Below are 25,837 nucleotides of genomic sequence, written 5' to 3'. Positions count from 1 at the left end.
ACAGTGGTTCCCAACCAGGGGTACGTGGTCCCCTAATGGTACTTGGAGTTTCCACAGGGAGTACTTGAGAAGACTCAAGAGACCATTGCGTTACTGATGAAATGCACATGAAGGACTGCTTCAGGGCTACTTATGCCTCGTTTCCACTGATGCCAAATACCAGTGTTTTACCCTGTAGTCCAGAAATGTTTCTGTTTCGATTGACACGGGCCAGCACCAGTTGGCCACTATGCTCTCACTTGGTGCCAAGCCCTGGATTTTAGGACTTAGGGCGGCATTTGTGGACTGACATGTTATGGGCTGAGAAAACACAGCATGTTGTGCTAGTTGAACAGCGATGTGTATAATTTGCTTAGGCTTCTTGTGATTGTTTTCATCCAATCCAAACAAACAGATCCCTGATAAAATAAAGAAAAAAAAAGAAACAGTACAGGTTAGCAAAGACTCAACGGAAAGAGTTGGAAGGACCGAAGATGTTCCTCAGAATTCTCCCAAATCCTTCTATTAAATGTATATCATTTTGACAAAATACTTATTTGACAAAATACACTGGCAGTGTCATGGCTCACAAGTGTAGGTGGAGCAGGAGTTTGTGGAAGAAATTAGTTTTATTACTTAAGTTCAAACGCCATTATAAACAAACTGAGCATGGCGTTATAGTTTATTTTACTACCTGATTTAATATCGCCTTTTAACTAGAAAACCAAATCGTGTTGATAGTTTACTCCTTCCTCCCCACCTGAGCCCTTCCTCAAGTCCTTGGTACCAAATGTATAGTCGAAACAGGAAAGTATTTTTCAACATTTGCATAAATCGCCGATGTAAGCCCTGGTACCGGGGTAAAGTGCCAGTGGAAATGCGGCATGAGTGCAGGGTAAAAGGCTGTTACAGTAACTGAAAATGGTTGGCAACTACTGGTCTAGGACATTGTGGTAGCCATAAATATGGGTGAGAATCGTGTCGGACAGTATACGAAAAGTCGACCTCAGTGGCCATGTGGGTTGGAGTCTGGCCTATTGCTCTTTAAGCATGCACACTCTCCTTTCAACACTACAGTCCAATAAACCATAAACAAGCCCCCCAAAAAAATATCTTTAAATAATGATGTTCCTGCCTCCAAACCATCTGCTCTGACAGAATGTGTCCTGTTGCTGAATGTAGTTGCCTAACCCTGAACTATGGTGTAGGAAGGTGTTAGTAGTAGGCCTTTAAGCAATCAGTAGATACACTCTGACCTCCTGAAGGTGAAAACTTTGGCAGAGGGAACACATTAGAGCTAGGTCTGCTGAAGAGTTCATAATCAAACGCATTCCACAGATCCCAACTCCCCTTTTCCAAGTTCAGATACATGCCAACAAAAATGTTGTGCATTGGACTGTTTGACAGACCAAAGGTCGCTATCAATAGACAGTCTATCTGTAGGGATTTTCTTCCTCTTTCCAGTCTACAGTCAGCCCAAACTCACCAGGACACAAGGACAGTCAGACCTCATTGACAATGTTAATCACCACTGGTTGGAGGACGGAGCGTAAAAGGGAGAGAGATAGTTGAAAGAATTATACTTGTTGGCCTTGCTCTAGATTCCGGACTTTTGTTTCTTTCCTGTCATTAGTAGACATTCCAGACATGCATGTTAGCCAACTCTGTACCTTAAGCCAATATACCGTAAAAGGAAATAAAGAGAAATGGGAGTATGCAGCTTTAAGAGACCCATAGAGATGAGAGGGAATCAGGAGGCTACTGCTTCTTTATGGTACTTTAGATCTCAGAGTGGAGCCAGCAGCAGCATAGGGTAATGCATTTTGGTTGAAATGGACAAAACAGATTGTGTTTTAAAAGGTCCAGCCTGCAATTTCCTCTCGAAACAATTCTCTCTTCTCCCCCTCAAACTACTCTCTCTCTCTCTCTCTCTCTCTCTCTCTCTCTCTCTCTCTCTCTCTCTCTCTCTTTTCCTTTTCTCTCGCTCATACATGCATGCCTGCACGGACACACACACATCAGTATTGCACACAGAGCCACATTGACCTGTACTCACACTGATAATTTTTTTCTTCTGTTTCCCTCAGAGAGAGGATACAAATGTATTTTACTCCAGGCCAGTGCTCTGTCCAATGTAAAGGGAAGCTCCTCAGTGATGTCTCTGCTATATGTTCAATTAATCACTGGCCAAATAGAGTAAGGAACGAAAATGAAACAGAGGTTAACTGGTGCAAATGTGTGGGGCTGCAGTCTGGGTCATGCTTCTGTGATCTCTGGGAGGTGTGGTGGTGCGGTCTGTAGGACCCCGAGCCTTTCATTGGGATGAGGAGCTCTTAGGCCTGAACCCTGGGCTCCCTCTCAAACAGAAGGTACAAAGTAGTACAGTCATTAATCAACAGAGAGCGATATGGTGAAGTAGTGAGAGAGTGTACTACAAGCTTTCAGAGACAATGAGATTTCAATCTGTGAGAAAGTCTGACCCAGGAAGGTTTTACTTGCGGTTTCTGCTGCTGATTAGAAAACCATCAGAAGTAAAGTGGGAGGGTAAAACGGCTCCAGTGGATTCCTGACTGGGACTAATTTCCACACTTTTAACCTCCATCTGTCAAAATGTTGGTTTATCGCGCTCTCCTTTGAAAACTGTGATGTGAAAACAACTTGCCATAATGGCAGCGTGCCCTCGCAATTTTGTGATAATTCATGCAGAATTCTCAAAAAAGCAATTAACAGTCATAATAGGAATGAATGACACTCAGAGTGATAGATGTTATGGACATTATACTGAGTGCAGCCAAAAATGCTTCTCTAACCGAACAACATTTAAATGACTGTGTACTTTTACTCTTATGTTACTCATTGGAAGGTTTCATGTCAGTCAGAAGAATAAGATCTGAAATTACCATGACTTACAGCATGGTCAAGGGATGGAGCTCTGGGTAATGTTACTGAGAGTGGAGACTTTGAGTTGACCCAGGAAGAATCACATTAGCACATAGTACTGCTACTAAAACACACCCACAGATGGCTATAGTGGTTGAAGCTATTGTTAAGCACTATTAAATCCAGTGGGGAATCGCACACGCAATTGGTATAACATGAAAAACTAAAGAGGGCATTCCTCGTTTATTTTGTTACGTAATTATAATTTAAATTAGTCAAATGCTCCAGCTAAGCTCAGGCATTATTTATCTACTTCGAATTTCACCTCTTTTAGCCCAAGTGGCTAGTTGGCCGGTTGCAGAAAAACCAACCAGATTGATTTACATTCTTAAATAAAACGTGAGAGAAGTATATGTCATAAAGGAAACAAGTTAGCCAGCAACATGTTTGCTACTACTCAGAGCACAGAACGTAGAGAGTGTGAAAGTATACTGCTACAAAGCAGCAAGGATTAAATCAGTAGGTCCTAGATGACTGAACTGCTGGCCAGATATTTATATTTTTTTTACTTACTTTTCATTCAACTCCGTTGAAGAAAAATAAACATTATACTTTCCTTCATTTGCAATGAGTAGGAGAAGAGAATCTCTGACAGCATGGTAGTGTTAATAGTGCGCAAAATGACACACATGCTGAGGACGTTTCATAAAATCTTCTTAATATTGGATTATGTAATCCATGGTGGAATCACCTATTTTAAGAATGTATCTGTCATCCAGATTTTTTTGAAAATCGAATCCAAACTGATTACAATTGCTTCGTCTTTGTAATGGTTTAAGCATTCCCTGTTATATGTAATCTGTTACTACCTAACCATGCACGCACACACACACAGACGTAAACACAACCCTGTAGCTCAGGGTGACGTGGCCAGCTGACAAGAGTGGCGGTTACCATTTCCCCACAGACATAAACAGCGACACTATCAATTTCCTGCTTCCAGGCTCCCACAGGGACCTATCCATGTAGTGTGTGGGCTGGAGAAGCTTGCACTGAAGCCTCGTTCCACTCATCAACACAACAAGGCATAGCGCTACGTGCATCTAACACCGACCACATGAAACACTAGTTGTAGTGTAGTCAGGGATTTAGTGTCCACGTTTTTCTCACAGATTTATATTTCTTTGGCAAATGAAAGGGCTGACTTTGGATGGTGCATGGAGTTCAAGATGTGTAAGTTACGAGTCAGTAAAGACTTGTTAACCTCTGGTGCCCAGGGACTGAACCCCATGTAATGTTAATGTGTATCAGCTTGGTGTGATTTATGCAGAAAGATAAGCCAGGATTCAGACAGACGTGCTGCTCACAGGGATCTGGAATAGTCTGCTGGGCTCGACATCACAATTATTTAGGAGGAGTGAAAGGAGATGAAACAGAAGACAGACTTTTTTCCCGTCTTTCAGACCGCTCTCTTTTATACTCTCCCTTGTTAAATCAACATGTCAGATTTCCCATCTGGTCCAGTTTCTATTTCCATTCATTATAATTAGATAATATATATATACATACGTGCATGCACACACACGCAGTTGTTTATATTTGATATCTCCTCACAGGCACAGTGTTTCTTCAAATAAGAGGACACAAGCGTATTTTACGATTCATGTTTTCATTGTTGGCACTCAGTTTACATGACCAAACTCAGTTTGTTTTTCAAGGCCGTCTATCTCTACCTGAACTTAAGATGCAGTAGTTCCATATTAATGGGGTGTCCTGTCTCTCGTCCTAGGCCCTCCCCGTGTGGCAGAGAAGATAGCCCACAGACAAACAGTGCGGATTGGGCGCACCATGAAGCTCCAGTGCCCAGTGGAGGGTGACCCGCCCCCTCTCATCATGTGGACAAAGGATGGGCGCAACATCCACAGCGGCTGGATGCGCTTCCGGGTGCTGCAGCAGGCCCTGCGCATTAAAGAGGTGGAGGCTGAGGACGCAGGCACCTTCATCTGCAAGGCCACCAACGGCTTCGGGAGTGTCAACATCAACTACACCCTTATTGTCATAGGTGAGACTTCTCCCCCATCCCATCTTTCTATGGTCTGAGATCTGTTTACTGTTTTGGTGTAGGACAAAGACCATATCAGTTGGTAAGATGGCATGCACAGATCTGAGGTCTGGCTACCATCCACTACCTGACAGATGAAGCAGTTTGTCTTCGTCTTCCTGGATGGGAGCTAAGAGGCTTGTGATGGGTAGGAACTCTTTTAGGAGTAAGTACAGAGACAACATTCGCAGGCTCTTATATGTGTTTATGGTTTCACACAACTGCTCTACCACTGGTTAGTGGTTCTACTTTTGTCTGGCTCATTAGTGGAATGGCTTCTCATCCTTATACCCAGCACCATCCATTCAAGTTGTTGGAGAATCACCACAACCTCAACTGTAACTCAGGCCAGCCAACTAGAAACGAGTGCCCTTGATTTGAACTTGGACCAGAAGCCACAGAAATACCCTCCTCTTTTGTTCACTGTGACCACCAACACCCATACCCCCCAGGCCTGTCTATGAGTGGTGCCTTCCTGTGGGCTGGTTTTCTGGTTATAAGCCATGTTAGTGGAGAGGGGAGAAAAAGGGTGATAATGGAGGACAGTTGGGCCTGAGCGGCCTGGCTGTCTGCCTAATGAATCGGGCCTAATTTGGCAGGGTGTCCTGGGGAGAGACGGACGCTGGAATGGAGGGGGGTCATCCATCCATGGGCTAGTCTTGTGATTGCCCTCCCTCCAAACCACAAATATTTAAGGACATGAACCCTCATCCCATGGATGAGTGCCTGTGGGGGTGTGCATGTGAGCATGAGCGCGCATGAGAGGTTTTCCTTCTCAGGTATGTACTTGTATTTGAGTAAGTGTGACAGTGTATGACTGTTTGAAGCCAGTGTAGAGCATGCTGATTCCAACTGCCCAGGTTTGATCTTGGAGGTTGCTATTTTTCGCAGGGAGACGTAGTAATGGACATGCTCAGGTGTCTGTAGACACAACTAGCCAAACTGAAAACAGTTATTACGGTGTATGGAAACACAAACAAGTCCAACCTGCAGTATTTCTGGTGAGAATAGATACCTCTAGGGCAAAAGAAGAAAGGTAACGAAACCTAAATCGGGCTTGAAGAGAAGCATGCCTGGAGCACCCCCGTTACCACTGACCCAGGGGCTCTGATCAAATGTAATACTCTATAGGAGCTAGGGTCCTATTTGGTTTACAGACATTTGCTCTGTTCCATTACCACAGGACTAACGGACCTTCACATGGCTCTGTTCCATTACCACAGTATTAACGTACCTTCACATGGCTCTGTTCCATACCACAGTATTAACGTACCTTCACGTGGCTCTGTTCCATACCACAGTATTAATGTACCTTCACGTGGCTCTGTTCCATTACCACAGTATTAACGTACCTTCACGTGGCTCTGTTCCATTACCACAGGACTAACGGACCTTCACGTGCCTCTGTTCCATTACCACAGTACTAACGTACCTTCACGTGTCTCTGTTCCATTACCTCAATATTAACGGACCTTCACGTGTCTCTGTTCCATTACCACAGTATTAACGTACCTTCACGTGGCTCTGTTCCATACCACAGTATTAACGTACCTTCACGTGGCTCTGTTCCATCACCACAGTACTAACGTACCTTCGTGTGGCTCTGTTCCATTACCACAGTACTAACGTACCTTCACGTGGCTCTGTTCCATTACCACAGTACTAACGTATCTTCACGTGTCTCTGTTCCATTACCACAGTATTAACGTACCTTCACGTGTCTCTGTTCCATTACCACAGTACTAACGTACCTTCACGTGTCTCTGTTCCATTACCACAGTATTAACGTACCTTCACGTGGCTCTGTTCCATTACCACAGTACTAACGTACCTTCACGTGTCTCTGTTCCATTACCACAGTATTAACGTACCTTCACGTGGCTCTGTTCCATTACCTCAATATTAACGTACCTTCACGTGTCTCTGTTCCATTACCACAGTATTAACGTACCTTCACGTGGCTCTGTTCCATTACCACAGTACTAACGTACCTTCACGTGTCTCTGTTCCATTACCTCAATATTAACGTACCTTCACGTGTCTCTGTTCCATTACCACAGTACTAACGTACCTTCACGTGTCTCTGTTCCATTACCACAGTATTAACGTACCTTCACGTGGCTCTGTTCCATTACCACAGTACTAACGTACCTTCACGTGTCTCTGTTCCATTACCTCAATATTAACATACCTTCACGTGTCTCTGTTCCATTACCACAGTACTAACGTACCTTCACGTGTCTCTGTTCCATTACCACAGTACTAACGTAAGATTCTGAAGTACTTTTGGCTCCATATATAATTAGAATCCGAAAATATATGTCTTTGGGATGGAACTAAAAACATCTCACAATGCCACCTGAAATATTCTATCACCAACAGCAATAGCACTTGTTCGACAGAGTGCCATGTTAGTTACCAAGTGAACAACATTGTCAGTGTGTGTATAAGCCTTCCGGATCCAGAGGTCTGGCTAAAACGCTGTGCATGCATTTGTTGCGCATTACGGGGTACATATTGCACAGCCACAGTTCCTTATTGCTAGTGTCAATAGAACATTTTACTTATTTATTATGTAAATTTTATTTAAATGAAATTGTTGCCACAACAATTGTTGTACTCTAAATAGGCACATTGAATGGGCTGTTTGTGTTAGGCCTGTGTTATCGTCATGTTGACTTGGCCACAGTGTACAGACTCACTTGTTGGATGCGCTTGTCCTCCATTATGGTGCCTGAATGAAGAGCATGTCCAGTCAATGTTAATTAAATCAGCAGCATGGATATTGTCTCACAGTAGGGGTATTGTACTTCAGAATTGTTGGACTCAAATCTAGAGAACTAAAACTAGTAAACCTTTGTGTTTGAGCAGGTTCATTTAATTAGCTAATAATACAATCCCCCAAAATGTGTCTTTTTGGGATTATTGTATAAATATCTTGTTATTGAGTAAAACATGATGAGCAGGAACATTTGGGGAAGTGAGAAAGAAAGGGCAATGAATGGCTGAGAAAGAGAGAAAGTGAGATACAGTCTGAATGAAGGCTAGGACTGCAGAAGTTCTTTGAAGTGTGGAGCTGAGAGGCTGGGCCCCAGTGATGGCTGGCTGGGCCTGTGAGGTGTGGAGAGAGGCAGCTGCCCAGATGACCTCAGCAGCAGCTGCTCCTCTTGCCTCCCTCCCCTCCCCCTGCCCTGACCAGGGTGCTCTGGGTGCCAAACTCCCTTTGAGGCACCGACACGGGCCTGGAGATGCCGTTTAGTCAGGCATCTTGAACTCCTTGTTTTCTAATCTCTTTGTTGGCTCGCCTCCTCTCGTGTAACCCAAGCCAGGTCGGCATGTTGTTTACGTGGCAGGAATGAGGAGCATTTAAGGGGGTGGTCGCCAATTTGAGCTCCATATATGTTGCTGTCAGAGAACGTACATTTTAACTAGGGCAGGGTCACATAATTGTGCAGAAACAGAATCAGACATGAGAGCCTCCTATCTTGCTGTCTTTGTTGGAGGGCCTCATAATTCAAAGATTTGAATTACCCTAGAGGACTGTAAGTCCTGTAATAAGAATACTTATGCCATTAGTCACCTCAGAGGTCTAACGTTTTTTTCATTAACCCAAGCAATCTGCTTGGTGAACTCTGAATCAAACCTTAGAACAGGGGTGTCAAAATGGTTCCACGGAGGGCCGAGTGTCTGCAGACTTTTGGTTTTTCCTATAAATTGGTTGCCAGTTCACACCTACACAACCAGGTGAGGGTAGAAACTAACCAATTAGTGACCTAATAAATCAATCAAGTACAAGGTGAGAGCGAAGACCCGCAGACACTCGGCCCTCCGTGGAGCCGTTTTGACACGTCTGCCTTAGAATAGAGATTATTCTATGCTCATCTTCTGTTGTCTCAATAATAATCTTGAGTGGTTGGGAAGGCAAAATCTAACCCACGCCTGCAGATATGTTCATTCCCCAAAATACATTGGCACCCTTTTCTCATTATAACTGAGTTCTCTAGCTGCCCCGCCAACTCCTGCTGCATGGACCACATTTCATTTGTAAAAATAGTTTCACAGTTCTCCTTTTCTACTTTATTGTATTTGATCACACAGGATCTACTGTTCAACCCTGTTACAGAAGCCATTGGAGAGTAATGTGACAACACTTGTTAGGGAAATTGAAAGATTGATTTTCTATCTTTCTCCTTCTCCTCCTTCTCACTGACATTGAGCAAGGCTCAGAGGTGATGCTTTAGCTCTCATATGGCACTGTTTCAAATGTGTTATGAAATATTTATTTTCGCATTTGTATTATTTCACCAGTCTGTATAAATAGTATTGATAATGAACGGTGTCTGGATTCTTTATACACAATGAGCTGGTTAAGGAACCACGGGAGCTGCCAGTCACAGCAGACTGTTGGCATGGGATTGAGGAGTGGAGGTTAAACAGTCCAGACAGATTCCAGACGTTCTTGCAGATGCATTTTTCATATGTTGCTCATTTCCAACCACGCATTTGACTGTAAAGATTTGAGGGACGCTGTTGGTCCTCATGAGAGGGTGTTCGTATGTCTTTCTGCCTTAGTGTTTCTTTAGCCACATTATTTCACTTCTGTCCCGGTGTTGTGTAAATGTTTGACCTGTGATGGGAGGATTATATTGGAGCCCTGTCCTTCCTCCATACAGCTGGTTAAGGCATCTCTGTTCATCCATCAGTGGCAGGTCCTGCCCTGCCTGTCACAAATGGTGTTTTTGTCGCCTTTTTCTGGTCCTTTCCTCATGGCTGACTATGTGTAAATGAATGTCTTGAACAGTCTGCAGGCTGCCACGGCGATAGATTTATTTTTCGTTTTGCCACCCGAGCATCCCAATTTGTTTACTAATGCCGGCCTCTGGCGCCCAAATGTTTTGACCATGGATTGTCCCGTTGGGGATGGTGCCAACATAACGGGAGGGCAGTGGGATTTCACTGTGTGGAAAGATTTGTCAAATATTGTGCACCAAATGAAGTACTTTTGCCTAAATGCTATTGTGCTGAATAAGTAACACGACTGGTGTAATTAAGTAAAATAAGTCTTCACTTATTTTAAAAAGTACTTAGACTAAAGTGTATTGTAACAGAGAATTAATTTGAACGAATCCGGTTTAATTTTCAAGGTTAAAAATACTGGATAACAATCGAGACTTGACTTCAGTAGGATAGTAATTGTCAAACGCACAAGTCGTGGTCTGTATATTATTGCACAATGTAGAAATTGCAGACGACATGATCACTTAGTGCTCAACTTATCTTTGATTTCTAACTCACCTCAAGCTGTATTTTGTTGACCTCCCATGGCTAGTGCCTAGTCTTTTGAGTTTCATTTTACTGAATTGCTAGATGTTAGGCCCTATCTCTGAGCCGATAAGTAAACTGGAGAAGAAATGAGTAGTAAAGTTCTGAGTAAGAGGGTACCCATGTCTCTTTAATGGAGAGATGTTTTAGTAGGTTAACATTAATGACTTTGTCATATTTCTTTGTCCGTAGTTAACATTAGATGTTTAAGTACCAAACTTTAGCTAGCCACGTGGCATGTTAACCTGACTCTAGTTAGATAACTATTGTACATAGAGTATCTTACAACTTATACCATATTGGCTTCTAAAACACTTTGCAGTATTTCCCCATTCTTTTGGCTTGATGTAGGACAGCAAAACAAATATGAACAATTTCCAGAACAACAGTCCCCAGCACCAAGCAGCAGCACATGCATAGAGCTTCCACCCCCACCTCTGAGTCCTGGTACAAGATTCCAGAACTACAGAGTACCAGATACCTGTCAGCAGAGCTTGGTTCTGACCCCCTTGCCTACAGAGTGTAGATACTTGCTACAAGAACAGCTTCGTCCTAGCATTGGCCAGCACATCCTGCATCGGTCCACACAGCCTCCGTTGGACAGCTCACCCATGGATGAAGCACCATTCAGAACAGCAAAAGGAGACAAAGCTGATTAATAGGAGGAGGAAGATGAGGTTGGTGTTGTGACAGCCAGCACTTTCCGCTGCATCAACCAGGTCCTGACTCAGTTACACCACACTTAAAGTGATCCACTCTGTGGATCCAAAAGCTACACAGGAGTCATTAAGGAGCCTATATAACAATATAAAAAATTGCTGTGACCACTATTTTATTAAATTGTATTGATAATATGTAGATACCATTTTCTGTTCAAGCCGGCAACGAATAACTGCCGCTGTGCCTGAGGTATCTAGTAATGCGCACTAAATGTGCGCACAGTGTTTTAGCGAGTCCCCTGTTCCGGTGGGTGTATGAAGTCCGATATTTATTTTCAGGTCCCAGTGTGAGATGTTTATAGCTTTCCCAAGAACAAGATACATTTTTGTTTGATTGTGTTTATACACTGAACAAAAATTATAAACGCAACACTTGTTTTTGCCCCCATTTATCATGAGCTGAACTCAAAGATCTAAGACTTTCTCTATGTACAGAAAAGGCCTATTTCTCTCAAATATTGTTCACAAATCTGTCTAAATCTGTGTTAGTGAGCACTTCTCCTTTGCTGAGATAATCCATCCACCTCACAGGTGTGGCATACCAAGATGCTGATTAGACAGCATGATTATTGCACAGGTGTGCCTTAGGCTGTCCACAATATCTGGTGTGACCACCATTTGCCTCACGCAGTGCAACACATCTCCTTTGCATAGAGTTTATCAGGTTGTTGATTGTGATCTCTGGAATGTTGGTCCACTCTTCAATGGCTGTGCGAAGTTGTTGGATATTGGCAGGACCTGGAACACACTGTTGTATATGCAGATCCAGAGCATCCCAAACATGCTCAATGGGTGACATGTCCAGGGAGTATGCTGACCATGCAAGAACTGGGATGTTTTCAGCTTCCAGGAATTGTGTACTGATCCTTGCAACATGGAGCCATGCATTATCATGCTGCAACATGAGGTGATGTTCGTGGATGAATGGCACAAAAATGGGTCTCAGGATCTCGTCACGGTATCTCTGTGCATTCAAAATGCCATCAATAAAATGCACCTGTGTTTGTTGTCCATAACACATGTCTGCCTGTGAAAACCGGGATTCATCCATGAAGAGAACACCTTTCCAAAGTGCTAGACGCCATCGAATGTGAGCATTTGCCCACTCCTGTGAGGTGGATGGATGATCTCGGCAAAGGAGAAGTGCTCACTAACACAGATTTAGACATATATGTAAACAATATTTGAGAGAAATAGGCCTTTTGTGTACATAGAGAAAGTCTTAGATCTTAGAGTTCAGCTCATGATAAATGGGGGCAAAAATAATAGTGTTGCGTTTATAATTTTGTTCAGTGTACATGGAGCTCATTCCATTCCAATACACATTTGAGCGAGGTCTTTTGCCTCAGTAACCGCAGGGAGTATCTGTCGGAAAAGGGTCCCATGCTACCTCTGAAGGTGAGGTGCGACATTTAACATTTTCACCAGTTAACACTAATAAAATCTCAGATGCAAATCTGGCATTCAGTCTCTTTCATCTAAATTAAACTATTGTAGTGTAACATTGAGCCACTGTTGTTCTACGATAAACTTAGCTTGAAGTTTGCAGCCTCACAGCCATGTCTTCTTCCTTTCCAAGTTATGAGCATATTGCTAGGTAATTGAAAAGCTTGTTTTTAACAATATTTTTGTAAACAGTAAACACTTTTACCACACTTTATAAGAAGTGGAACATAATGCATCATTTAACAAGACATCTGTGTGTTTCTACAAGCTCTAGTGGGGCTCTGCCCCTCACACCCTAATGGGCAGGCTGCCTCTGTGGTAAACAGATTGTGTGTCTGGGTGCCCCTCGTGTTTATTTTCTTGCAACAGATACTCTTTGGGAGTAACATCTGCCACCTGCTGTGCCGGGGGACTTTGTATTTCTTACACATGCGCAAAGGGTATTGTCTAAAAGTATTCCCTGTAGAGGACTGCCCTGTGTAATCACGACAAACTCTGGCTGGGCCTCAGCTGAGAGAGATTCCAATTGTTCTTATTTTAGGAATCAAATTGTCAGAATGACAATGATAGTGTGGAAGCCTATTTGTAGATACTTGTTTTTAGCTGTCAAAGTCAGTGGTTAAGTGGCAGTTTTACAACAGGAGTGCAGTTGGGTTGTTAAGGCGATCATTCATCAGATGTATGACAGCTAACTTTAACATAAATGTGCTATAACTGTGCAAATAACTCAATAATTAGAATATCAGCAAATGTGGACACTAATATCAAATATGGATCTCATAAATGGATGGCTCCCATCTGGCAATGCAATAAAATAATACTTGTTGCGCTCTGTATAAATTGAGTGAACATCAATACATTGCATCCAGTGGACAAGATGCTCTGCGCAGAATGCATTTTTTTATTGGCTTTCTTTGGCAAGATGCCACTTTATTTGATTCCCCGCATCCTTCCTATGCCAACATGATTTGGATAGCCTATAACATGTTACTCTGTACTAAATGGTTTAAAATGGGAAAAACAATACCTTATTCAAAATACCTTTTTTATTAAAAAAAATTTAATCATCTTACTCTAACCATACCATACCATACCATCTTCTTCCGCTTATCCGGGGCCGGGTCGCGGGGGCAGCAGTCTAAGCAGGGATGCCCAGACTTCCCTCTCCCCAGACACTTCCTCTAGCTCTTCCGGGGGGACACCGAGGCGTTCCCAGGCCAGCCGGGAGACATAGTCCCTCCAGCGTGTCCTAGGTCTTCCCCGGGGTCTCCTCCCGGTGGGACAGGACCGGAACACCTTCCCAGGAAGGCGTTCCAGAGGCATCCGAAAAAGATGCCCAAGCCACCTCAGCTGACCCCTTACTCTAACCATCTTAGTGAAATACAAAAAAAATTATCAGAGAAACTTTTTATTCATTAACAAGAGTGTCAGTTTATTTCCACCCTTGGGATTTTAACTTCTACCATTAAGCACATAATTGACTAGCTACCCTGGGATAATGTAGAGAAATGACACAAGTGTAAAGGAATTACTTCATAATGGGACCCACAATTTGGTCTGTACTCACAATGCTACATATTTATACTACACTGTTGTGAGTGATACTACCGGATTTATTGATGTGATGACATTACAGGCCCAACTAGAGATTAATGTTAGATAGAGAAATGTGTGCAGGAGCTTGTTGGAGGTGACAGAGTGATTTATGGTGATTTTTGTAGCTTGTTCTGGCGCTAGAACCTCTGTCTGAGCCAACATCTGGGTCTGATCCTGGACCAGGAAGAATTAGTTCTTTTAACATTCACTCAGGGTTTTACTGTACTTCAGCAATGTGCCAACATTTGTAAGGCTTTTATATGATACAGGTAAGTTATCATACCTGACTGTCTATGACAGTTGGGTTGATCTTGGTGATACAGGTTGTTTTTGGCAGATGTTGCTGCCAAAGTGATAGGGGCAATTCAATTCCTTTACCAGGAGAAACCTTTTGTTTTTCTTTTCTGGACTTGCACAGCATTCAAAATAATAATCCTCTGTGAGACGATGAAGGTCACTTTTTGTGTTCAAACAGCAATGTGCATGACTGATAGCAGCTCAGGTTTTTAGCGCATGGTCATGTCTGAAACGTAGGGTAACATATGTAAGCATGTTACTCACAAAAAACACAAAATGTCATCATTCTTTTTTGCTAGATTGCGTAAGCGGAGCCGGCCTAGAAGAGTGAGTATCTCTTTCTGAGTGAGTGAGTGACTGACAGAGTGACTGACTAATCCTGGTTAAATAGTGTAATGGTTAGACTACCAAACAACAGGACCTGCGTTCAACTCCTGTTACAGTCAAAACTAATTGTGTGTAAGGATTTGATCAGCATAGACAAAAACTTTGCTGGTTACAACCTACAGTGGACACAGAGTGTTAAAGACACAGCCTCTGTGGGAGACCCGGGTTTGAATCCAGGGAGGGCAACTACATTCATTACTTTTAATTGTGTGCTGGCTGAACTAAACTTGCCTGATTCCTTTTCTGGTTTCAGCACCTCGTCTGACTGCCACTAGTCTTAATCAACTAGACATTTCCTCTGTATCATCACACTTTCTCAGCCAACTATTAAAAACGTTTTCTTCTGTTTTCGGTCATCTTATGGACTGCTGGGATTTAAAACATTGCTTTATTTAAACGATAATACATTTAGTTAAACTGTATGAAATGGTGTGCAAGGAAAAGAGTGGTGTTAAAAAACAAGTCCAATTCTTAAAAACCTTAAAGATTCCCTGGGGGCAACTAACCTCATCGGGGGGCATCTTACCCCACTAGCTGGAAAAAATAAAACTTTCCTAAAAATACATTTTATTAAATACAAATTAATCTGTCATCTGTCGCTATTTATTTTACTTTATAGTCCATTACCCTAGGCATAGCCGTCTTCAACATACAAAAAATCACTAAACCTTTTTGTTTAAGTAAATAGACATTGATCTTAAGGAGGGCGTCTTGCCCCATGTTACCCTACACTTCAATCTTAAATGTCGTCTTTCACTGAACCTAAACACTAAACCTTCCCACTAGAGATGGTGAGGACAGTCCTGGATATCACCAGATCCGAGCTCCATGTCATCCAGGACTTCATCAACCATTCAATCAAAAGTATTTTATAAATCCCTTTTTATATCAGTTGTTATCTCACAATGCTTACATAGATACATTGCATAGAAACACTTAAGAGCAAGCAACACCAAGAAATTGATGGTGGCTAGGAACAACTCCCATGTAGGGCAAGAAACTGAGAACAAACCTTAAAGAGTCTGGTTTCTTTCTATAAAGGGTGTCCAGTTCTCTTCTGACTGTGCCAAGTGAAGATTACAAGGGTACATGACCCTTTTGGTCCACATTCAAATTTTTTTCATGTTCAGATAACCAGCAGATCAACGAATACAGATTGGCTTCTCTAGTCTTGAGGCAAAATCCAGCTGTACAACCAGGTCAACGAAGACAGGGAAGCTAGGTCCGGAACAGCTCGGTCACCTAAGGCGTGGTCCAAGGACACCGGTCCTCTTAAGATTTGACTCCATGTGGAGGAAGGCCCTGAAAGTGATTAAAGACTCCAACCACATAGGTCGCACAACAAGTTGCACCACTGCATCATGTCTAGAAACAAGAGCACCATGAACAGTTTCTATGCCCAAGTCATAACATTGATGATTGACTAATCAGATGGAATTCCAGACTACCTGCACTAGCTCTATCACACTGATTATGCATACGCACAGACACAGACACACACACACAAACACCCACACTTGCACGTATGCTCCAACTCACACATTCAAACACAGATGTATCTGTTCGGATGTAACAATTACGGCAATAAGGTTGACAACTTTTGGAAAACAATCAGTTCGTGATCACAAGGGTGTGCTGTTCTGCCATTGTCGTTCCCCGAATGTTCTTGTCTACACAGGCATCCATGTTCCACTGCACACAGACCGTGAGTCTGTTGAAAGTATTTCATACAGTAAGAAGTGTTCGTTTGAATAGGAAGCTGAATAACCTGGAAGCCAACTATGCACTGTTTTCCTTCATCTCTCTCAGCGCCATGACGCAAGTGTCAAATTCCACCGCTGTCTCTTTGCAGAACCTAAGAAAACAGATCATATTACCTCCAGCATCACAGCCTTCATTGGTACTATTCACAATATCCCATTAGTTGAATGAATTGAAAAGAGCTCTAAGGCTATAGACTCAAGTTACTGCAGTTTAAATGCAAAGGCTGGTGTCATATTAAATAGGGGTTTTACTCTAATTGACAAAATGCATAGAGAACTTAGATACACTTCACAGATGTTTTATTTTTTTATTTTGATGGCATGCAGGTTTTTGGCAAATGTGTAGATGGTTATTAAGTTGCATGTTTTGTTAGTAAAAATGACTAATTCCAGGTATGTCTATCTTGTGTTTCTGTATTAAATGTATTCACTGATCTATTTCTTGCTGTGCTACCATTGCTAGAAGTATACAGGAAGGGTAATGAATGAAATGCTTCTCGTTTGGAGTTGGATTTGTTCTCAGTACAAAGATCTGAGCTTGGGGTTGCTGGAAAGACGGATTCTGGTGTTGACACCCCATGGATTGTCTCCCCATCATGTGCTAAGCTTTGTGATCTGTGGCTCGGTACATTTGTCTTCACTTGTGCAATGGATCCTTGCTGGCCGTGTGCTGACCGTGTGTTCAGAGCAAAGAGTTGGTCAAGGACCAGGGTTTGACTGGCAGCCCATAGTAGCAGGTTATCACGAAGTGAAACAGGTTTACAGAAGATGCAGGCAAACATTGCACTACTTTTGAACACCTGTGGCACGGCCCTAGTAAAACCTGGCTCATTTGCCATCCTAACCCCCAACTGATAAACAGTGCCTCCCTGTCACATTGTTAGAGAGAAGAGACTCCTCTGGAAACAGCACAGCGGAAATTAAGATGGCATTTGAAAGCAACCGAAATGTCAGTCTGGCAGTCCAAAACGTTTGCCATGCCACAGGTGGGAGTGAGGAATCAGATTTCAAAGATATTTGCAAGTAGTTATTCAAAGAGCCGGAAAGGAAAACAGCAACAGACCTGTAAAGAAGTCAGGCAGTGAGGCAGGAACAGAGCCCCCGCAGCACCCACCCCTAGCACAGAGGAACAGGGGGCCTGACTTCCATTTCACGCCTGCCGGTTCCTGTGGGCAGGAGAGGGGGCTGCGCTGTCATGGGCCAACAAGCCCTACATCGCGGTTCCACATCATTTCACCAACCACAGAAAGACGGAAACAACATAGAGAGAATGGAGTAGAGAGAAAAGAAGAAAGAGTCACATTCCTTTTTGTTTGTTAGGGCTGAGAATATGCCATGCAGGCAGACATCAGCTTCGGAAATCTGGAGATACTAGCTTAAAGTCTTTGGATGGAGCCCAGAAACGCTGTTTACTGTTTGTTTAACATGAATGTTTACTGAAAGATGCATTTTCGACGCTAATCTGTACTAGTTGTCTCAAAAGGCAGTGGGTCCCCGGTGGTTTTGGGTTTATTAATTTGCCACGCTTAATTATACCATCATCCCTAAAGTGGCTGGTTATTTGTCTCTCCCTCTGGGGCTCCTGCTGCTCCACTGGGAGCTTAAATGGAACATGAAGTCTAGGCGCCCAAACAATTTGGGCTGGCCACAGAGCAGCTCTCCCTAAGCCGATTAGCTGTCATTCTCTTTTAATGGATTCCTCATCCAGCCCTGTCTCTCGCTGACCCGCCACTCAAAGGAAAGAAAGGTGGACCCTACATGCCTCAGCAGCAGGTGGAGGTCTCTTTTCTCTCAGAATTGAATTGGTTTTGGGTCTTTTGTTTTCTCCTATTTGTCTTCATGCATAGTTTGAGGCTAGGGGTATTGTATGTGTTTAAATGGAGACCAGAGGAAGTCAAGCTTGCACAAACACTCCCTAATGGAACTAAAGTAGTCTATCCAACGTTTTGACTTGAAATTCTCCATGAGACTATGTCTTGTTTGTTTTCAGTGATTCTGAACAAATAGTACAGGTCTATATATATATATTTTTTTTTTACAGTTGCAGTGACTGGCTGTGAACAACAGTGGTAATTTGGCCCATAGATCATATCTTCCTGAAAACATTTCCAACATGGGCCTTATTCACCAACATGCCATAGTGAGAATCTCACTTCAGCAAATGCCCATCAACTTCTAAGCAGATGCCGACCATCAAAAGATAAAAACATCTCAACGAGATCCTTCCAATTCATTCCTCCCATACAAGAAATGAGGTCCCATCCATCCATTCTCACGGGTCATCCAGCACTCAAACTGCAGCATCCCCCTTAACACTTTAAGTTTAGCCAGAGATGGGGCCTTAGCGGAGAGGTGCAGGAAGGAACAAGGTTTTCAGCCCTGTGAATAGGATAGGGGCATTTGTCTGTGAGTAGAGTGGTAAGCAGGGCGACATTTCTGTCCTGAAAGGAAAGCTTACAATTCATTATGTGGGGCTCGGGATTAAAATTGTCCACTATTGTTCCCTGAGGAGGTACAAGGGGCTTGGCTCACAGAGGGAGGGGTTTGTCCTGCTTGTCTTCTTTTGAGGCAGCACCCACACACCTACCCTGGGTTCCTCCTGCTTTAAAAAATAAAAACCCATAATGGGTTCACTGTGGCAGCTAGGTTGTATGGTGAAGGAATCTTTTCTCTTTAGAAGTTCTTTTTCTTGTCCCTTGCTTGTGGCCCTTTGTGATTCTGCTGGGTGATTATCAGCCCAACATCTGCAGTGGAACATTCTAAATAGAAAAGACAAGTGGAGTGTGGATGGGGAAATAGGCATAGCAATTAGTAAAGAAATGTTTGAAGAGAGCGTAGCACAGACAAAGGGTTCCTTCCAAAGCTTTGTCCTGCATCCTCCATTCTACCATCAAAGTGCAGCAATTCTGCATAATGTTCCTTTTTGGTAATCTTCTGTTCATCCCTCTATAAATGCCCAAGAACCACTAGAGTCACTTTGATCAGTAATGAGGACATGACCATGAATTGTTTGACTTTCCTTTTTTTCATGTTAACATTTTCTAGCTGAGAATCAACCCACAACCCTGGTGTTGCAAGCACCACGCTCTATCGACTGAGCTACGGGTGATATGAATCCAACGTCGTCTTTTAATTCGGCCTCATTAAACAGAAGTTCAAACAGTAAGGTGACGGAAAGCTTGCTTCAATTAATAATCACTAGCTTTAGTTAATGAGTATGAATTAAGAAATGTTTTACTTTACAATATTTTACTATAGGTCTCCCTTTTATAGTAAGCATGCCAGATCTAAGTGATGACTCCTCTATCAGTTATTTTGTTACACAAACATGGGAATCATTTACCAGCGCCTCGGCTATCAGAGTCAATTTGATCAGCGGGACGTTGTGTTGAAAGTAATAGCTTGAGTCAATGGGAAAGAAGTCTTGTTTTTCACATTCCTCTACCCGGAGCACTTGTCAAAATGTTCTGGTCATTCAGCGTACCCACATACCATTCACCTTATTCATTCTCAATTTATTTCTACTGCAGACGTTTGCATTAATCAAAGATTTACCATAGTTCATGAAGACATGTCAGCCAGCATTGTAAAGACATTCTTCTTGAGTGAGAGCTGTGCTTTGATGTGGTTTGTAGCTTCCACTTCCAGAGATTTCTTGGATCTAAGTAAATGGGACTCCTGTAGTATCTACTGTACGCATCTGACACATGGGGAAAGCTGTCATAAATGTTTTACAAACATGCACAAATTAGAGCCTCATTTAGCCCTCATCTCTTCCCACCAGTGTCTAATGTATGGAATAATAGTCTAATGATGTAGAATCTGTGTGTTTTGTTGTAAAGACACATTCATCATTAAGACTTTCAGCAGTAACCTTGAGTAGTGACTGATATTTTAACTTAGAGCTTTAGTCTTAGGCTGACTGTTGACTTTGAAGCACAGGTTGCATAAGCTAGTCTCACATTCCAGCACGGATTTTTCATTGCAATATAAACTGCTTAAGTTATTTTCTGGATGCTGATTGGCTAACCGTGCTGGTATGAGAGGCTGTATAACAAAGCAAGGTATGACAAAAATTGTGCTGTTGTGTTTACGCCTGTAAGAAGCAAAAAGGCACCTCAAAGGTTTTTGTTATATGGCCAAAATACCACCACTAAGTGCTGTATCCAGGCAATCCGCGTTGGGTCATGCTTGAAAATCGCTCAAAGTCATGACCTTATTTATGTATAGTACAGACTGTTCATCAGTTCATTCCTTTTTGTACATAAAGGATGTGTAAACAATTTTTAACATAGGAATATATATCGATCAGTTTGTTTCTGGACAATTTGTAATAATTTCCTTATCCTGCATGTTCCCCTTTTTCTAAACCTTACTGTAGATTTAAAGGGGATGCCAATATTTTCCCTGCTGCTGCTTCTCTCAATTCTCTTTCTCTGTGACAGGAACCGCAAACCCAAAACCCTGTCCCTTTTATGGTCCTTTTGTATGTTAAAATTATTTGGACGGAACTGGTGTGAGAGAGTTCAAATTGCAGGGTGCAGGAGTGTCTGTTTCAAAGGAAGTGCAGGGTGATCAATATGTGAGATATGTTAATTTGGTAAAGCCCCGTCCTGGCCTTGATGTTTGCTAGAGTTACACTGAAGCAGCTGGAACGATGAGCGGTAGCATCAAAGAGAAGAGACAGGGATACACGTCGCTCACTCTGTCCACCTCCAAAGAGGACTGGGAATCTCTCCATGCAAATTACCTTCAGACATGTCCTGAGAGAGCTAATTGCACTATCAAATTAAATTAATACAATGTATACCTTTTTGTATCTGCGGTTGTCCTAATTTACTTACAGTGGATTTGAAAAGTCTACACACCCCTGTTAAAATGGCAGGTTATTGTGATGTAAAAGCATGAGACAAAGATAAATAATTTCAGATATTTTCCACCTTTAATGTGACGTATAACGTGAATTATTCAATTGAAAAATAAACTGAAATCTTTGAGGTGGAAAAATAAAAATCTCACAATAACCTGGTTGCATAAGTGTGCACACCCTTAAACTAATACTTTGTTGAAGTACCTTTTGATTTTATTACAGCACTCAGCACTTCCTGGGTAGGAGTCTATTAGCATGGCACATCTTGACGTGGCAATATTTGCCCGCTCTTCTTTGCAAAAGTGCTCCAAATCTGTCAGATTGTTAGGACGTTTCCTGTGCACAGCCCTCTTTAGATCACCCCACAGATGTTCAATTGGATTCAGGTCTATGCTCTGGCTGGGCCATTCCAAAACGTTAATCTTCTTCTGGTTAAGCCTTGCTTTTGTTGATTTGGGTGTGTGCTTTGGGTCGTTGTCTTGCTGAAAGGTGAACTTCATCTTCATCTTTCTAACAGATGCCTGAAGGTTTTTTGGCAAAATTGCCTGGTATTTGGAACTGTTCATAATTCCCTCCACCATGACTAAGGTCCCGGTTCCAGCTGAAGAAGAAAAAGCCCCAAAGCATGATGCTGCCACCACCATGCGTTACTGTGGGTATGGTGTTCTTTGGGTGACGTGCAGTGTTGTTTTTGCGCCAAATATACCTTTTGGAATTATGGCCACAAAGTTCAACCTTAGTTTCATCACACCATAACACATTTTCCCACGTGCTTTTGGGGTACTTGATGTTTGTTTTTGCAAACTTCAGCCGGGCTTGGATGTTTTTCTTTGTAAGAAAAGGCTTCCGTCTTGCCGTCCTACCCCATAGCCCATTCTTATGAAGAATACGGGAGATTGTTGTCACATGTAGCACACAGCCAGTACTTGCCAGAAATTCCTGCAGTTCCTTTAATGTTACTGTAGGCCTCTTGGAAGCCTCCCTGACCAGTTTTCTTCTCGTCTTTTCATCAATTTTGGAGGGACATCCGGTTCTTGGTAATGTCTCTGTGCCATATTTTCTCCACTTGATGATGACTGTCTTCACTGTGTTCCATGGTATATCGAATGCTATGGAAATTCTTTTGTACCCTTCTCCTGACTGATATCTTTCAACAATGAGACCACCCTGATGCTTTGGAAGCTCTCTGTGGACCATGGCTTTTGCTCTGAGATGCAACTAAGAAAATGTCAGGAAAATCGTACTAGCCGCTGAACTTTATTTGTGATTAATCAGAGTCACTTTAAATGATGACAGGTGTGTAATGACTTCTGTTTATCATGAGTTTGAATGTGATTGGTTTATTCTGAACACAGCCACATCCCCAGTTATAAGAGGGTGTACACACTTATGCAACCAGGTTATTGTAAGGTTTTTATTTTTCATTTTTCCCCCTCAAAGATTTCAGTTTGTTTTTCAAATGATTTGTTCACATTATAGGTCACATTAAAAGTGGAAAAGGTTCTGACATGATTTATCTTTGTCCCATTCTTTTACATCACAAAAACCTGGCATTTTCACAGGGGTGTGTAGACTTTTTATATCCACTGTATACCGGCAAACAACCTAAACGCCTTAAAGTGAGTCATGGTAGGATAAACTCCCAAAAAAGGCTGGAACTTTGCTTTGATCTGGAATGGAACATGGCTTTGATGATTGGCCAGTCCTCTTCTGGCTGTGTCTGGTGGAGATTATAAGAGTACATGGCCAGAGAACAACAATTTCTACTGAAGGAAAGCATAGCCCATGTTGCTTGAGACGTTAAAAAAAAGAGAGACATGCATATACAGTACAAGTGTGTTCTTTTCCCATCCTCTGTAAGGTTAGTTAGAGGCTCCCGTGAGACAGCCGGTTCCCTCCTGTAAGTGAATCCATGTGGGATCTGCGTCAATCAGTCTGTCATCTTAATGCTGAGGAAAAGGGGTCAGGGCGTTCAGGGTTCCACGGTGTCGTCTTTAGCAAATCAGTATATGCATTGTAGTTTAATATTTTGCTTTCATACATGACCCAAAGTAAATGTAAACGTGTTTGAAATAGCCCCTGGACACAAGCATGAGGAAAATGTGATCTTCAAATGAGGCAGAAACCAAGGTTAGAACAGTGAATTAAAATGTGTAATTTTAGTTTGGATTCACAAAGAACATGATACTTAACTGCAGGTTTCAGACATTATAAAGTGCATTTATGTCCAACATTTACATCCAATGGGATAAAATCTCATGTACCCAAATATTATTTTTGTCAATGTTGACATTGTCTTTACTCAGTAATAATGTTTCTGCTCTTAGAATTGGTTCTTTATATTCATTTTCTCAATTCCCATCTCAGCAACCACCCCATCAATTCAAAATTGCTCAGAGGAATATGATTGCATTCCATTGCCATTAAAATATACATTGAAGTAATCAATGCATAAAATTAAGAGTAGTGTGGAATAGTACATTTAGGTAGTGAATAGGAATTAGTTGGCAATGCTCCATGACTAAAGATTAAACCCTTATTACCTTCTTACTGTAGTGTTATGTCTCATATACTGTAGTGTTATGTCTCATACACTCACCTAAAGGATTATTAGGAACACCGTACTAATACTGTGTTTTCGCCTTCAGAACTGCCTTCATTCTACGTGGCATTGATTCAACAAGGTGCTGAAAGCATTCTTTAGAAATGTTGGCCCATATTGATAGGATAGCATCTTGCAATTGATGGAGATTTGTGGGATGCACATCCAGGGCACGAAGCTCCTGTTCCACCACATCCCAAAGATGCTCTATTGGGTTGAGATCTGGTGACTGTGGGGGCCATTTCAGTACAGTGAACTCATTGTCATGTTCAAGAAACCAGTTTGAAATGATTTGAGCTTTGTGACATGGTGCATTATCCTGCTGGAAGTAGCCATCAGAGGATGGGTACATGGTGGTCATAAAGGGATGGACATGGTCAGAAACAATGCTCAGGTAGGCCGTGACATTTAAACGATGCCCAATTGGCACTAAGGGGCCTAAAGTGTGCCAAGAAAACATCCCCCACACCATTACTCCACCACCACCAGCCTGCACAGTGGTAACAAGGCATGATGGATCCATGTTCTCATTCTGTTTATGCCAAATTCTGACTCTACCATCTGAATGTCTCAACAGAAATCGAGACTCATCAGACCAGGCAACATTCTTCCAGTCTTCAACTGTCCAATTTTGGTGAGCTCATACAAATTGTAGCCTCTTTTTCCTATTTGTAGTGGAGATGAGTGGTACCCGGTGGGTTCTTCTGCTGTTGTAGCCCATCCGCCTCAAGGTTGTGCGTGTTGTGGCTTCACAAATGCTTTGCTGCATACTTTGGTTGTAACGAGTGGTTATTTCAGTTGCTTTTCTATCAGCTTTAATCAGTCGGCCCATTCTCCTCTGACCTCTAGCATCAACAAGGTATTTTCGCCCCCAGGACTGCCGCATACTGGATGTTTTTCCATTTTCACACCATTCTTTGTAAACCCTAGAAATGGTTGTGCATGAAAATCCCAGGAACTGAGCAGATTGTGAAATACTCAGACCGGCCCGTCTGGCACCAACAACCATGCCATGCTCAAAATTGCTTAAATCACCTTTCTTTCCCATTCTGACATTCAGTTTGGAGTTCAGGAGATTGTCTTGACCAGGACCACAACCCTAAATGCATTGAAGCAACTGCCATGTGATAGGTTGATTAGATAATTGCATTAATGAGAAATTGAACAGGTGTTCCTAATAATCCTTTAGGTGAGTGTATACTGTAGTGTTTGGATTTATGACTATAGTACGGAGTAGTCTTATTATTATGATAACACACTGTCGTGTTTTTGCAGACATTACTATAGTATACTGAAGTATTAACTGTTAGTTCCTTACTAAATAAACAAGCTTTTACTGTAATGTTTTGTTGGATTTATGACTGTAGTTAACTGTCTTGCTATATTGTAGTCTGCATGTTTATCATTTAGCAGACCCTCCTATTTATGTACGTTTGTGAGTGCATACATTTTTTCACTTCATGTACTGGCTTCCCATTGGAATCAGAACCCCAACCCCAGTGCCATGCTCTACCAACTGAGCTACACTGGACCATAGTGACGTTTGTAAGAAGCACAAATGATGGTCTCTACATAGCCGGTAGCTTTCTCACTCACAGGGATATGGGGGATGGGGAATTAGACCTGAATGCAAATTATATGTGAACGTGTCACTGGAGTGGGTAATACAGTATTCTAAAGAATGCAACAACATTCTGTTTTAAGTACAGTGTTTAAGGGATATCACAATATGTATTAAAATTTGGTATCACTTATATAAAGTGTCTGTAATTTCTATACATTTAGATGATACACATGGGATTTGTCCAACATATAGAATATGCCTCATTCATATGGTCTCCGCTTCCCCGGCTCCATACCGTGAGCCCAGGTTTA

At 42.2% G+C, this 25,837-nt stretch overlaps 1 protein-coding gene across 1 annotated transcript in view; it reads left to right on the top strand.

Annotated features, from left to right (window-relative positions):
- The window catches only part of fgfrl1a (fibroblast growth factor receptor like 1a), a 59,820-nt gene that overhangs the window by 24,355 nt on the left and 9,628 nt on the right, over nt 1-25,837 (top strand). Inside the window, exon 3 of the mRNA XM_010898800.3 lies at nt 4,649-4,921. Within this exon, the coding sequence (XP_010897102.2) occupies nt 4,649-4,921 (273 nt within the window). The remainder of the gene's footprint in view (nt 1-4,648; nt 4,922-25,837) is intronic.

Source organism: Esox lucius, chromosome 4 (genome assembly GCF_011004845.1).
Source record: "Esox lucius isolate fEsoLuc1 chromosome 4, fEsoLuc1.pri, whole genome shotgun sequence".
NCBI lineage: Eukaryota > Metazoa > Chordata > Actinopteri > Esociformes > Esocidae > Esox > Esox lucius.
The sequence above is the reverse complement of the archived record's forward strand: the minus strand, read 5'-3'. Positions and strand labels throughout refer to the sequence as shown.